General features: G+C 39.9%; 1 protein-coding gene across 2 annotated transcripts; it reads right to left on the reverse strand.

Annotated features, from left to right (window-relative positions):
- Window positions 1-215: 215 nt before the first annotated feature.
- On the reverse strand, window positions 216-15,981 carry Chrna6 (cholinergic receptor nicotinic alpha 6 subunit). Of its 2 annotated transcripts, XM_042679474.1 has the most exons (6): window positions 15,903-15,981; window positions 13,653-13,792; window positions 6,057-6,101; window positions 2,906-3,015; window positions 1,822-2,803; window positions 216-430 (listed from the first exon to the last, which is right to left on the reverse strand). In XM_042679474.1, exons 1-6 carry the CDS (start codon window positions 15,979-15,981, stop codon window positions 299-301), a joined length of 1,488 nt encoding a protein of 495 aa, XP_042535408.1. In that variant the 3' UTR covers window positions 216-298. The 2 variants fall into 2 exon arrangements, with proteins under 2 accessions (XP_042535408.1, XP_042535409.1); XM_042679475.1 differs by lacking the exon at window positions 6,057-6,101.
- Window positions 15,982-16,295: the final 314 nt, after the last annotated feature.

Below are 16,295 nucleotides of genomic sequence, written 5' to 3' on the forward strand. Positions count from 1 at the left end.
CAGACTTTTCTGCCTGGCCTGGCTTTGAACTGCAATCCTCAGATGTCAGTCTCCTGAGTAGCTAGGATTACAGGCTTGAGCCACCGGCACCCCGCTAGCCCGTACCATCTTAACATAGTCCCCGTACTATGAAGAAAGATACTTGGACTCCTATATTTGTGACATACTTTTCTTTTCCCATTTTGACTTCAGTTTCAGAAGATGAGGGACTTGGCTTTTACTATGATAAGGAATATAAAACAAATAGAGTTTAAAATAAATAGAGTGTATGTTTCTGAAGATAAAAGAGAAATACATGTTAAGATTTTGCTGCATTCCTAAGCAGTGGCTGTAGAAATAGGCCTGCAGTTCCAAATACACAGACAATTATAAACACCCAGAGAAATACTCTGTCTACCACCATGGCCACATATTTCCACTCATCTTCAACCTAAAACACAAACAAAAAGACAAAACTATGGTAAAAATCAAAGCCATAAGAATTATGCTGTTTACAAATACACTTTTTTTCAGAGTTCCCTGTGCTTTTAAAAATGAACATTGACATTTTCTGTAATACCTATGAGAAAACTGTCTAGGGAGATGCATCTCCTTTGATGCCTCATGCAGCTAGTTATGGAGTGTGCAGGAGAAAGATTTTGGTAAGCTAGGGGTCTCTAGGTTACAAAGGCCCTATCCAGGCTTCAGGGGACACTCCAAGAGCTCAACTTGTCATTTGCACACAGGGAGAGCCTGGACCCTTGGCAAATTTGGGAATAGGTTTGAGGCAGAGAATCGAAGATGGAAGACAGAGTACAATTGATGGCCCCTTCACAGGAAGAGGCAGTACTCCAGGCCTCAAAATGCTGTCAGTGTGAAGATTGCATTTATTGTTTCTTTCTTGTTCCTGACCTTCAGACCTAGTTCCTGGGCCACAGCCTAGAAAAAAATTATCAGTAAGTCCACCCTCTCTCCTAGTGTTAAAAAAAATAATGCCACCATGAAAGTGACTTTTTTTTTGGACTTTCTTACCCTGGGATGCACCCTTTGTGACATTATGCCCAATCTACCTCTGAGACAACAGGTATCAGGTATCAAGAACCTTCTACTAGGAGATGTGGTTACTAGCAGCTTCAGTATGAGATCAAACTCAGATACCATAACCCCTAGTCAGTTTCCTAATGATTTTCTCAAGCTCTGTCTTTGGAAGATGGGAAAGGTTAAGAGAACCAGGAGCAGAACATCTCCAAGGCCCATTCAATCAGCACCTAAATGCACCTAGAATAAAAGAAGTGGGATTGGATCTACAAACACTAGAAACTGGATTAGTTTCCTCCAACTCTTTCTTCGGAGGCTGCAGAAAGCTAAAGGCACCAGGAGCAGAATATGTGGATGTTTAACACATCTGCAAGGCCCATTCAGTCAGTATCTAAATTCCTTTAGAATAGAAGACTGGAGCTAACTAAACACTGGCGCTCATACCTTCTCCCACAAACCCTAGCTCAGTCAGTTCTGCAGCCATTTTTCTTTTCTCCTATTTGTCACTGTGTCCTGGATCCTGTGGGGTAGAGTGGCTGTGTGGGGATCTTGATTTCATAATCAATGTTGACTTGATTGTGCACTTTAAACCAGATTTCACCTGCATAAACCAGGGCTGGTGGAGATTGTTCTGGGCTGTCTTTACTCCCCACTTCCCCCTGAGTCTTATTAGTCCACACTTAACACATGATAGTGGAGCTGGTCTACCTTTTAACCAACATTCCATCCCAAGATCTAAGTACTCTAAAGGGAATCTTGGCCCCTGGGGATGTGACCTGGTGGCTGAGAGATGACATGTCTTACCTCTTTTCTCTCATTGTGGTTCTTCATGTTGTCTGCTATAAATTGAATGCTATTAATGACATCTTCAAAGTCAGGTGAGTGTTCCAAATTTTCCATCACCCTTTGTAGAGGCTGCTGATTTAATCTTCTCTTGTTGGTGGTAAGCTTACTTGACTTATGACAATGGCAGCATTCCTTAAGAAGTTTGGACTCTTTTTGATTGGCAAGCTTGACCTTGACAGGTCTACTACCAGAAAGACCTTTGGAATCTTCATCAGAACCTGCCCCTTTTGTCTTGTCCACAGGCCTCCTCATCAACAGGATTTGGGGAAATAGCTGGAGAAAAATCGTCTTCACCCACTGGGGCATGGTGTGTGTTGCTGGGGTGCGATAGTGTATGTTCAGCACAAACACAGTCACAGCAATGGACAGTGTGACAAAGATCATGGTGAACAGTAGATACTCACCCACTAATGGGATCACAAGAGATGTAGATGGGATGATCTCTGTAATTACTAGCAAAAATACAGTCAAAGAAAGCAAGACTGAGATGCAAAGTGTCACCTTTTCACCACAGTCTGAAGGAAGGTAGAAAACCAACACAGTTAGAAAGGAAATGAAGAGACAGGGGATGATCAGGTTAACAGTGTAGAACATCGGCAGTCTCCTAATGTAAAAGGAATAGGTTATATCTGTGTATATCTCTTCACAACAGTTATATTTGATGTCATGCTTGTATCCAGATGCATCTACAATTTCCCACTCACTATTTTCCCAAAAGTCATTCATATCTACTTTAGATCCAATGATCAGAAGATCAATCTCAGCCTTGTCATATGTCCAGGAGCCAAATTTCAGGGAACAATTTTGATGATCAAAAGGGAAAAAGGTGATGTCCATAGGACAGGAACTCTTAAAAATAGCTGGTGGGGTCCAGGTTATCATGCCATTGTATTTAAGAAGAGCTTTTGTCTTGCCTTCTACTTGGAAGTCACCAACAGCACTGCAAGAAAACCAGACATCATTAGTAATCTTCCCTTTGCTGAAGGTCAGTGTACGCCAAATGTAACTTTGCAAAGAAACTGTGGCTATAAGACTCCCATACTTATTATAGAGAACAATGTCAGGCTTCCAAATCTTGTCTGCTGGAACGTGGAGAGTCTCAATGTCATCATACCCCACTGGATCCCAGCGCAATCTGTAATCATTCCAGATCTAAAGGAGAAAAACATTCATTTTTTTTAAAGTGCCTTAACTTTCTTCTGCTAAATGTATGTTGATTCAACTGTATTCTTTTTAAAAGTCAATTTTTTAGCATCTGTTACCATTCATTTATTTAATTATCATTAAGTAGTTGTGGAAAGGGGTTTCAATTCAACACGTTTATGAATGCAATGGATCTGGAACAATCTTAACTCCCTTTTCATCATACTCCCTCATCTCTCCCAATTCTTATTTGAATAATACTGAGGATGCTATCAAAATCTGGGTATTTGTACCCATGGGGAACAGGAAGCTAAAAAGCTCAACTGATTTTAACTAACAGATAATTAGATACTTTTCTTCTGATTGGTGGTTATCTAAGCAAGGTGAAGACTTCACTGCCATGTGTCACAGGCCATCTTCAAACTGGAGTAGGAACCCATTTCTAATAATATAGTAACCTAAAAAATATACTTTATGGGTGTGATGATGAGTTTATTATAAAATCTGTTAAAATATTTGTATTTTATAAAAGGAAAAGATGATATAACTGAGAGTAACCCAGACAGAATTTAACACACATGATCTTTTTTTTTTTTTTTTGGTCATGGGGCTTGAAATCTGGGTCTGGGTGTTGTCCCTCAGCTCTTTAACTCAAGGCTAGCACTCTACCACTTGAGTCACAGCGCCACTTCCGGTTTTGTGGTGGTTTATTGAAGATAAGAGTCTCACGGACTTTCCTGCCTGGTCTGGCTTTGAACTGCGATCCTCAGATCTCAGCCTCTTGAGTAGCTAGGATTACAGGTGTGAGCCACTGGTGCCCAGGTGTGACACACATGATCTTTAGCTCAGTTACTGATCACTCTAAGTCTACAATAGCAAGGCTTATATGATACATAAGCATCTAACTATGGAGCTGTAGTTACTGACAAAAATCAGGTGAATATATATGCATATGAATATATAAACACAGTTATGTGTGTACATATATATGCATGTATATACATACATAATACATGCCATGGACTGTTGCTGAGCCATAAAAATTAATTTACATCATTAGTGAGAAAATATGGAGCAAGGTAAGCCATGCCCAAAAAGCTAAATATTTCATGTTTTGACTTGTTTATGAAAGGTAGAACAAAAATGATGGATGAATTAATAAGTGGACTAAAGACTTAGAGACTTCTCAGAACAAGAAATCAGAATAGCCAATAGATTAAAAAAAGAAATAAAAATCAAAACAACACCCTAGTTAGAAGGACCATTATCAAGAAAAATAACAGTAACAGATACTTGAAGGGATGTGGCCAAAAGGGAACACTACTACACTGTTGGTGGGAATGTAAACTTGTTCAATCACTCTGGAAAGCAGTATGGAGGTTCTTTATGACCCAGCAATCCTACTGCTGGGCATTTATCCAAAAGATTACAGATTAGGTTACAGTAAAGTCATCAGCACAACCATGTTCATTGCAGCATTATTTACCATAGCTAAGATACGAAATCAACCCAGATGCCCATCAGTCAACAAATGGATCAAGAAAATGGTATATATACACAATGGAGTTCCATGGTTCTATCAGAAAGAATGACATTGCCCCATTCATAAGGAAATGGAAAGACTTGGAAAAACTTAAATTAAGTGAAGTAAGCCAGACCCAAAGAGATACAGTTTGCACGGTTTCCCTCATTTGTAATAATTAGAATGTGCCTATAAATCTACAAGCAAATCTAATGGATAGTAAAAGACAAATAATTACCATTGGACATGATAAATTAAATAGGACTCTAAACATTCACATAATGAGGCCAAAGGATATTCTTAGGATAGAATCATAAGGGCTCAATGGCTATGTGCATATGACCATATAAAATGATGATTATTAAGCCAGGTGCTAATGGCTCACTCCTGCAATCCTAGCTACTCAGGAGGCTGAGATCTAAGGATTGCAGTTCAAAGCCAGCCCAGGCAGGAAAGTCCATGAGACTCATATCTCCAATTACCATCAGAAAACCGCAAGTGGAGCTGTGACTCAAATGGTAGAGCATTTGCCTTGAGCTGAAGAGCTCAGGGATAGTGCCCACACCTGGAGTTCAAGCTCCATGACCAACAACAACAACAAAAAAGAGATGCTTATCAACATGAACTCCAAGAAATGGAAACAAGGGTTTTTTTTTAATGTACTGTTTGCAGTTATTATTTTTCCCCTTCAGTTTATCCCCTTTTGTCACTGTTTTTTGATTTCTGCACTCTTTGTCATATATGTGTGTGTACATATATATATGTTTATTTGATTTTTAGGAGGAAAGAGGAAACACAGAAACAGTGGGACAAAGGGTGAGCCAATTTAGCAGTGATACTAGATGTTGTATTTGAAATGAGCTATACAACTTGGGGGTGGGAGGTTGTGAGGGGAAAAAAACTGGTAGAAAATGGAGGGGGTTAAAATGATGGGTGAGAGTAACAACAATTATATTAATAAATAATGGAACATGAATGTAGAAAGGGGGCTGTCAGGGAAGGAGATTCATGGAGGGCTTAAGGGGGAAAGGAAAGTATACTGAGGAGTAAAGATTGTTCAAATGTATTACATATATGTGTATATATGCATGCATATATGCTGATACACCCACATAAATACCAAACACTTTTTTGAAAAAGTAAGGAAGGCGTGCATGATAATATAATTATAGTAGAGGAAGTAAACTTTCTTAAAGCATATTATGTGCATCTATGGATGCATAATGAAGCTCCTTTGTCCTATTAATATATGCTAATTAAAAGTAAAATAAAATCAGATATATTGTGAGCAAAGAACGGAAAGGACAGATGTCTCTGTCACTAGGCTTGTCCTTATTCTCCATTCAGCTACATAGACTGAGCTGTTATCAGAGCCAAATGAGGCGTTAGTGGTGACCAGGAGGACAATGTCCTATATCTATCACAAGTTGGAGACAGGAAGAGGTAATGCTAAGGTTGTGATCCAACTGACATTGCTGAGTGGATGTTCAAGGCCTATCATTCAATGACACATGATGGAGACACATACGTGACGCAGCCATAGATTGGTTTCCATAATCTGGTTTACTTCATCCTGGGAAGAAGAAATAATATTTTCAGTGTTAGATATACTTCCTAACACAGGTGGGTCTTAGAGCAAAAGTATAGACAAACCTGAATTATGCACGCTAATAGTTGAAACCAATAAGATCAAAAAGGCAACTTATGAGAAATATTTAGTGTGCAAACTGCAATACGTGTTTATCTCCACACCTGGTTCCAATGCTGTAGACTTGTAAAGGAAATGTGGAGCTTTTGTTTACCATTTGATATTTGTATGCTTGTTTTATAAAGCACTAAAGTTTGAACTCATACCCCTGCACTTACTAGGCAGGCACTCTCTATATAACCATGTATCTAGTACCTAGTACCACGCTACCTTCAGCCATGACCCCAGCTCTCATTTTATTTTTGAGACAGGATCTTACTTTATACCCCAGACAGGCCTTAAAATCTCAATCCTAAATTCTCCTGTTTCAGCCTCCCAAGTGCTAGATTACAGGTGTATACTGCAATGTCTAGTGGAAATGAGGCTTTAAACTCTCTTTCAAAGTTGATTTAAGGGGCTGGGAAGGTGGCTCAGTGGTAGAGTGCTTGCCTTGCAATGCACGAGGCCCTGGGTTCAATTCCTCAGCACCACATAAGCAAAAAAAAAAGCCAGAAGTGGCGCTGTGGCTCAAGTGGTAGAGCACTAGCCTTGAGCTGAAGAGCTGAGGGACAGTGCCCAGGCCCAAAGTCCAGGCCCCACAACTGGACCCCCCCCCAAAAAAAGAAAAATTGATTTAAGTCTCACCTGTGTGTGAGACTTAAGGCTGTGTGACCACCATAGTCTACTTCATGAAGATTTTATAAAGAGAAATGAGAAGAGAAACATTTAGGAAAGAGAAAGGGTAAATCCTGCAGATAGTAACAGGTATCTCAACCCTGCTCATCATGTGTGCATATGCCTTAAAATCTCTTTAATTGTGCCCCAGGACTTTCTGGGCTATGCTTCCTGAGCATTTTTCTCCCAGGATCTAACCTGAGTTCATCAACTGGTATCCCGTACACACCTACTATGCACCCTGCCTCATTGGAGCAGCACTTCCGTCATAAATGATACAAATATTTACTGAGACCACTGTGTGTGTTTCACAAAAGCTGAGGTGTAGCTGGGCACCATGGGTCATATCTGTAGCCCTAGCCACTAAGAAGGCTGAAATCTGAGCATAGTAGTTCAGAGCCAGCCCAGGCAGGAAAGTCCATGAGACTTTTATCTCCAATAAACCACCAAAAAAGCCGAAAATAGAGCTATATAGAGAGCTAAAGCGATAGAGCAATAGCCTGAGCACGAAAGCTCAGGGCCAGTGGCCAGGCCCTGGATTAGCAGGAGACATAAACTAATAATATGTACATGTATAAATATAAAATGCAATATAATATTAAATAGAGATAAGTGCATGAAGAAAAGGGGGGCTGGAGCGGTCCATGCATGGAATGCCTACATCATTCTATTTTAGACAAGATTTCTCTGTAGTGGTAGTAGCTAAGCATTACCTAAATGGCCTAAAGAAAGTCAGGGGTAGGTGGAAGACAGGAATTTCAGGCCAGCATCCTCTAGATCCTGAATTTCTAAGAAACTGCTGACTCTCAGGTGATTACAACCAAAGTCTCATATATAATGGTCTTTAAAACATAACAGCTAGGCAGCTGATAACAGCTCCTCAGTGGCCAGCAAGAAATTCCCAAAGCTTGCTTTGCAAGACACCCAAGCCTACTTCAGAGTGAAGTAACTCAGCTGTGGTTGACTGAGCTGTGGCAGGGCTCACACACGCCTGCTCTGCTGTGCTGAGAAGCAATATGGCCCTCTACTCTTTCATCTCATGCTCACTGCTGCCTGGCCTGAACAACTCTGAAGGGAGACCTTGGTAAACTTCTTCCTAATGGCTTGTTTCTACCCATGGTGAGCCCTGTGGTTTACAAAAGGCCAGTAAAAGGAGTTACAATCATGGTTTTTTTATTGGTCAAAGAAAACAAAGAAATGGGCCAAGCAGCGGCCAACAAAGCTTTACAGTTACTTGATCCTAAGGTCAAGGCCTTTTGGCCATGAGAATCACTTTGGCTCTTCCGAGTATATCAGAGCCATGTCAACAAATCCATGATCTATTATTCAGGACTATCTAAATCTTAATTCCAAGATTTCAGAGGTAACTGGCATAAGCCCCAACCAAAGCCTGCTTCCTCTCTGCACTAGTTCAGGGAGTTGGAATTGGTTAACAATACCATTCTGCACTAGCCCCAACTCCCTGCTCCACTTGCACAGGCTGGAGAAGGCCCATGCTGTATGGGCCTGGTCAATAGTGACCATGGAGACACCCTTGGAGGTAGCAGCCAGCCTTATGGATCAGGATCTCAACTGACTCAACTCTCGATCATACACACCAATAGATGAGTGTTGCACACTCAGTCCCACAGGAGGAGACCAGAGATCTGCAGTACTATATTCTTGTGGTCATTGCCCTCATCTCTTTCTTGGGAAAATAAGTTAGTTAACACCTACATTGAAACTTTCAAGTCACAAATCAAATGGATTCTTTGCTGGGCCAGCAGCAGTAGGTTGAAAAAGTTGATGAGAAAAGGCCAGGTGTGTTTCATTTTTATAAAACCTTTAAGTTCATCATTTCTCCTATACCAAGCTATCAAAAATATTGGGAAGGGGCTTTAGACTGGGTTCCTGCACAGGGCCAGTGGGCATGTACCTACACTTACAGATCATCTATTGCCAAGCCTTTGTGGCCAAGATTATCTTGCATGGCAGCAAACACACTTCCATGGAGTGTTCTCTGAAGCTGTAAAACTAAACCAAGAGTTCAACAGAAGCAGGGGACAGAGAGACTTTCTAGATGGTAATAAGGCTCCAACATTCTTGTTGAACTGCCTCACAGGGTTACTCCCAAAGCTCACCTGACAACTTCCACAAGACCTAGTACTTTAATCCTGGGTCTTTATTCTAGAAATAAAAAGATTATATTTATATAATCTATGCAAATGTTCATAGAAGCTTTGTCACAGATTGAAAATTGGATTAGCCCAAATGTCCCCCAGCAAGTTAATGGTTGAACAAGCCATGCTATGTGATGCCATGCAGTCATTTAACTTAGGAAAGAACCGCCTCCCCCCAGCTCATGTCAACTAACACTTGGAGCTGTATCTCAGAAAGATGAATAGGAAGGCCAGTACCCCAAGACTACATTGTCAATGGTTTCCTTCATATATAACATCTTTGAACATCTAAGAAGTGGAAGGAAGATTAGTGGTGGGAAAACTGGGTAAAACATGCAAGGAATCTCTATAATTTATTATAACTCTGGATCTATAATTATTACCGTACAAATGTCTCTTTAATAGACTTGGAATGTGGCTTAGTGGTATGTGCTTAACAAGCATACATGAAGCTTTGGGTTCTATTCCTCAGCACAACATAAACAGAAAAAGCTGGAAGTGTAGCTGTGGCTCAAGTGGTAGAGTGCTAGCCTTGAGCAAAAGCAATCTCGGGGACAGTGCCCAGGCCTTAAGTTCAAGCCCCAGGAATGGCAAAAAAAAAAATTGTCTTTAATAAAGCTACATTTCCCAAGTTCCTCTTGCAGCTAGAGGAAGGGAAGAGAACTGAAGCTGTCAAGAGAACTTAAGAAAGTTCCTTGAAGGATTCACAGGTTGTCTGATTTGTGCCTCTTCCCCTTTTCCCCTTCTTTCTGCTTCTTTCCAATAATATAAACATAGCGAGAGCAAATATAGCATTTTTTGATTATTCAGCAATGCTAAGAGAAGAAATTATAGGCAAAATGGCAAAATAGAAAGACAGAAGGAGACTTGGTCACTGCTGCCATGTTGGTTTATTCTTTCATCATCGTAGTCATGTGAGTGACATTCCTACTGGATACATGAAGCTACCTTGTGCTAACGTCTGGACTGTGAAAACTTCAGATTTCTGTTAAAGAAAAAGGAAATAAAACTAATTCCTTCCTTCCTTATTCCTTCCCTCTCTCCTTTCCTCCTTCTTTCCCTCCTTCTCCCTCTATCTCTCTAGATTTATATTTTTAAGAGGGCTATCCAATACTAGAAGCCAAAGGTAAATGTCAAAATCTGCCTTCAACAATCTCTGCCTATCCTCTCCAAAATAATGTCCTAAAAGGTAAATGAACCAAGGATTTGAAGTAAAACAGTATGGTAAGGTGGTCCTCTCAGACTCAATCACAACAAGTGTGCTTCTAGCCCAGTACAAAGTCAGTAACAAAAATTATGATGTGTAGGGAAGGGTTGGGGGTGGAGTGGGGAAGGAGGGATAGTGGGAGAAAAATAGTTGGTAAGAATGTTTAAGAAATGTATTCATTACCCTTACTTATGAAACTGTAGCCTCTGTATAGCACCTTTACAACAAAGTAAAATTAAATTTTAATAATTAAGATGTGTGTATATGGGAGGAGATGTAGGAATGAATCAGAATAGATACTAAATACATGGTTTTTAATGGAATGAGTGTGTCCAGGTAGATGAGAAGAAATATTAGGCTTTTTCTTTTAAAAATCAATATCTACAGAATTAGCCTATGAATTAAATACATTAGGTGGTATGCAAGTGAATACAAATGTATTGACTGAAATATAATAGATTTAAGGGAGAACTCAGTGTAAACCCTTAAAAAGGCAAAGTCAAAGTTCAACAAAGTGAATGCCAGGAAACAATACTTGAAAGAGGTGGAGTGGGGCCATAGGGAAAGAGACAGACTAATGAAGAGGAGAGGTGGGGATCAGGGAAGAGTGCAGCCAAGAATTCAACGTATACCCTACTATTCTGAGAGAAGTCAGACATCAGATTTAATAGACAGATTTCAAAGTACTAATAGAATAATAATAGCATATAGGAAACAGTCTGTTGGAAGATGACCCCAGCGGTAGAGGTAGAGAAAATGGTGAGGATGACTGAGTGGAAAATGTACATATAAAAAGTATATACAAACCCCTGCTTTCACTATATATGATGTTGGTATATGTGGAGGGGAAGGGAAAAAACAAATGGTTAAAACAGGGATACAGGAGGACCCATTGCAACAATGAGATGTACAAGTCATTATGTCGAAAAACGAACTTTACAACTTTGGTGGGGGGGATTGGGGGAGAGGATATGAAGGGATGGGAAGGGGAAACAAAGCAGGAGGCTACAATGCTTGATAATGTGCTCATTATCTTACCCATGTAATTGTAACCCCTCTGTACAGTATTTTCAATATATATATATATATATATATATAATAAAGATATGAACTCTGAAAAAAAAGTATATACATAACCATATGCTGGTGGCTCATGCCTGCAATACTAGCTTGTCAGGAGGCTAGAACCTGAGGATCAGGGATTAAAGCCAACCTGGACAGAAAATCCATAATCTCCAATAAATTAATCAAAATAATGTGGTTCAAGTGGTAGAGAGCAAGCCTAGAGGGGAAAAAATTAAAAGTCAAGGACAGTTCAAAGACAGGAACAAAAGAAAGTATATACATTAGTTGTATACTTAGGATTTCATTATGACATTTTCATATATGCTTATAATTTATTCTATTCAGTATGTCACCCTCCCTTCTCCATGATGTAAAATAGTTTGGACACATTTCATTGTTTTGTTCTTGTACATGCAAACAATTAATATTGACCAGGTTTATTCTCTTTCTGTCAAAGTACTATAGAAGCATTTACAAAAACAGTGCAATGAAATAAGTTAAAATTCTTTTAGGAAGGAGAGTGGATGAGGAAGAATGATTAAGTGAGGGCAATGAAGTAAATTATATTCTTGTATTAAAATGTCACCATGAAACTCCCCTATACAACTAAAATATGTTAATAAAAATATCTGTTTTTAAAAAAATGGGAGGGAAGGGGGTAAGGAGAATGTTGGAAGCCATGACATTGATCAATATGCATTGTATCCACAAACTGATTTGTTAAATGACAAAGTCCAAGTGATCAAAATGAATAAATAAAATCAACATCTAGCAGCGTACACACATATCTAGGCAGTGCCAGAAGCCAAAGACCTGAGTAGGTCAGCAACACCTCTCAGGAAAGCATGGACTGAAACAGCCTGATGGAGAGCAACTTACATCTGTATAAGGCCTTTCCCCAAGTGTGCCTAGAGAAGTGCGGGACAATGGCCAGAAGGAGGCCCCTTCCCTGTCCGTGGATGGCCTGGGGGATGGCAGCAACTCTCTCTAACCCACCTCCAGTGGTGCTCTAGATTCTCTTTTCTTCCTAAGTCTGCTTCTTCCTGTAACTCAGCCTAAGCCTTGAGCTTCAGACCAGCCCTGTCCCTTCCCATGCCAAGCACTGGAGTTCAGACTTCTGCTCTACTATTTAGGAAAGCAGGTTGCTCTATCCCTTCCCCAGCCCCACAACAAAGAATAAAGATTATTATTTTTAAATCTAATCCTACTTGCCTTTGAACATGATTGCAATCAATTTTTTTAATTCTTCAAATTCCCAGGCTCTGTTTTATTTGGTATTGGATGAAACCATATATGAAAAAAAGCAAATGTTTTATCTCTTACATAACATGGAAACATTACAGCAATTCTTTCTCTACCAAGCATAAAGAACATGACTTTGCTTATAATCCTAGGTACTTGGGCAGCACAGTTCTGGTGGATCATAGTGTGTGGTCAGCCCATGCAAAAAGTTCATGAGACCCCTATCTCAACAAACCATCCAGGCATGGTGGTGTGTGCTTGTCATGTGAGTTACACAGAACATGTAAATGGAGGACTGAGCTCAAAGTGACTCACGAAAAAATTTAAGATCCTATTTGAGAAGCAACTAAAGCAAAAAGTGCTGAGCAAACGGTGGCTCAAATGGTGGAGTATGAGCAAGCAAGTTCAAGGTCCTGAGTTTTAACCTAGGCGCAGGGGGCAAAAAAAAATCTATGTGGGCATTGTAATTGAGCAGCCTTCACTTAAAACTGTTTCCTTATTTTGCAGTTGTGACTCTGGGAAAGTCATATAATTGAGCTTCCAAATTTTCAGAAGGAAGATGATGCAGTACAGAAGAGATGCACAATCTTTTAGACTGGTTCCAGTAGCTCACACCTGTAAATCCTAGCTTCTCAGGAGACTGAGATCTGAGGGTTGAGGTTGGAGACCAGCCATGAAACTCTTATCTCCAATTAATGACCCAAAAGCCCAAAGCTCAAGTAATAGAAAAACAGCCTATGCAAAAAAAAAAAAAAAAAAGCTAAGGAACAATGCCTAGTCCCTGAGTTCAACCCAGAGGAGCAGCACACATACAGAAAAGATTAGCACCTTTCAATTCTCCCTTCAACTTGCCTTCATCTTTGTTTCACGAACTGGTTATGAAACACTTCTAATACCAGCTGCTTACCATAAGTACAGCCTTGTTATCCCCTCCCAAACCAGGGCTGTGAAGGACCAGCGAGTTTATACTTGTATTTATTGCTAAGTTTAAAACTCCTGTATTTACAGCATACAACAATGTTGGAGCTTGCTGTGCCCTCCTCCAGCGTCCCAACTCCTGAGAAATGCATCTGGATGGGTGGCACTCACCACGTTGGTCAACTGTGTGATGGCCACTTCAAAATGCACCGTGACGGGGTCAGAAACGTTTTCCACAGGCCTGATGAACCTGTTATAATGGGCGAACAGCTTGTGGAAGAGTCTCTCTTCAGAGGCACAGCCTACGCAACCTGGGGATGGGGCAGAAGGAAGACAGGGAAGCAATCACCCAGAAGCTTCTGCCTTAGCCCCAGGTCCAGAGGTGGCCGGGGAGGGTTCCATCCTCTGCCCCATCCCTCCCAACTTCCCTGGACTCCTTCAGAGGGTCTGCCAGAAACCAGCACACAGTATCAAAGAAAATAATAATAATAATTATCATCATCATCATCATCATCTGGCACTGGTGGCTCATGTCTTTGCTTATAATACTAGCTACTTAGGAAGCTGAGATCTGAGGATAACAGTTGGAAACCAGCCTGGGCAAAGATTCCTATCTCCAATTAACCACTCCAAATCCAGAAGTAGAATTGTGGCTCAAGTGGTAGAGCGCCAGCCTTGAGTAATAAAAGGATGAAAAAAGCTAAGGGACAGCACGTAGGCCCCGAGTTCAAGCCCCACAACTGGCACAAGAAAAAAAAGATGATCAAAGAAAAAACATATCAAAGGAAAAACTCTGGAAGAGTAGGTTGGTTTTTGTTTTTTGTTGTTTTTTTTTTCTGTTTTTCCCCCGAGTTATTTTTAAAGTTTAACACACTGCACATGGCCGGGCATAGACACAAAACTTGGAATTTTCTCTTTGTCACTAAATGTAACTTTGCAATATTGCCAGTGAACTAGAATCTTTTCAGTTTTGTCCTTTCTTATATAAGATTCTCCACATTGACATCTCTGCCTCCCACCAGCAAGATTCTGCCATGGAAACTTTGACAGACAAGTTAAACAGCTCATGCTTACAGTAGGCTTCACAATCCATACTCCTTTTGTAAACAAACTTTAACATGCATTTTGGAGATTTATGTGAATGCAAGGTTTTAAAGGCAAAATCCACTTCAAATAATGTTATCTTAGATAATGGCATTTTCACTTACTAAATTCTGGACAGTAGCACCCAACACCTGTCCTTGTTCTCTTCTAAGAATGTGTTAAAAGTAAGCTTTGTGCCATCCCTTGACAGAATGCATTTTGTTACAACCCCATTGATACACATTTTCTCTGTATCCCTTTATAGAACTCTAATTGGACACCTGATATATTATTCCATGAATTTCCCAAAGAGATTGGTACCTTGAAAGAACAATAAATATGGGAGTTTGGAAAGCCCATCAAGGCAAAAATGAACCGGTTCACTAGCATTACTACAAGAAAGAGTTGTTTGTCAAGTGTATTTGGATAAATTTAAACACTAGGATCTCGGCAAGAAAGGAATTTTAAAGGTAAGACATCATTCTTGCTTTTGTAATTACTAATGATAAAAATATTTCACAGAAAACAATGAAAAAATCCTCTGCCTTTCCCACTTTCTCTTCTTTGCAACATTTTTGTTAAACCTTCCAGTAGTCTTAAAAAGCTCTGGCTAGTCTCATAACTCATGTGAATTTTGCCTGGCACAACAGCAGTTTCTAACTCTTTTTTAAAAAAAAATTTAATTGTGAAAATACTGTACAGACGGGTTACAATTACATGGGAAAGGTAATGAGTACATTTCTTATCAAGCATTGTAGCCTCCTCCTTTGTTTCCCCTTCCCATCCCTTCCCATCTCCCCCCCCCCCCAGTTTCTAACTCTTAACTGAAATAAATGGTCCTACTCTTAGATTTTATTTCAGTAATGTATAGCATGTTTCCCAAAACAAAGAGTTTTGCCTACAGAGTGGACAGGTTCACAAGCTGCAGAACAATATCAGTTAATGAATAAATCAAGGTTTTGAAAAATATGTTAAATGTAAGTGCAAATAAATAATTGGAGTATAACCATAACAGACATAAATAAAAATGCATTCTTATTATATTCTTATAGGGAAACCACATTTTAATGAGAAAAATAAATATAATTTACAGCATGTTCCATTCCATTCCATTTTCCTAATCTCATCTGACGTGTTTAAAAATAACTAATAAAAACCAAGTTACCCAGCAGTTGTAACAGCTGTGCTTCCTATGAACACACCAGAATTTACCTAGACTCTTTATTGAAATCTGTATTTACCTAGAATCTTTCACATCTGCTTGTTCAACTACATCAAGAAAAATGAGTAAATACATAGAGCTGGAAAGGTTAAGAGAGATAAGCAAAAATAACCTACCTTTAAATGAAGGTGTGGACGTATACAGCAAGAGACACAAATCTAAATGAAGGAATCCCCAGCCCTTGCTGGTCAGCATGATTAAAACACTTCAATTCCTTTTTCTAGGCAGAAAACAGAGTTACCACACAGCTGCACAAATCAGACCTTCAAATTATCAGAAGCCCACAACCACCCACGTGTACCTTCTGTGAAAGAAAAACATTTACAGGACGTGCCACATCTGTTCTGAGTGTCAGAGATCCAGGCCGACACGAAGGGCACATAAAGCTGACTCAGGGTAAGGTCAGCTGAGCCATCATGCTTCCTGTCATCCTAGATCTCAATTCGCCTCTTTGCTCAAGAAAGGTGGAGAAAGGCAGTCAGAAATGCTAGACAAAGGGGACTCAGGGA

Source organism: Dipodomys spectabilis, unplaced genomic scaffold (genome assembly GCF_019054845.1).
Source record: "Dipodomys spectabilis isolate Male_0828 unplaced genomic scaffold, ASM1905484v1 ptg000052l, whole genome shotgun sequence".
In the NCBI taxonomy this organism is placed as follows: Eukaryota; Metazoa; Chordata; class Mammalia; order Rodentia; family Heteromyidae; genus Dipodomys; species Dipodomys spectabilis.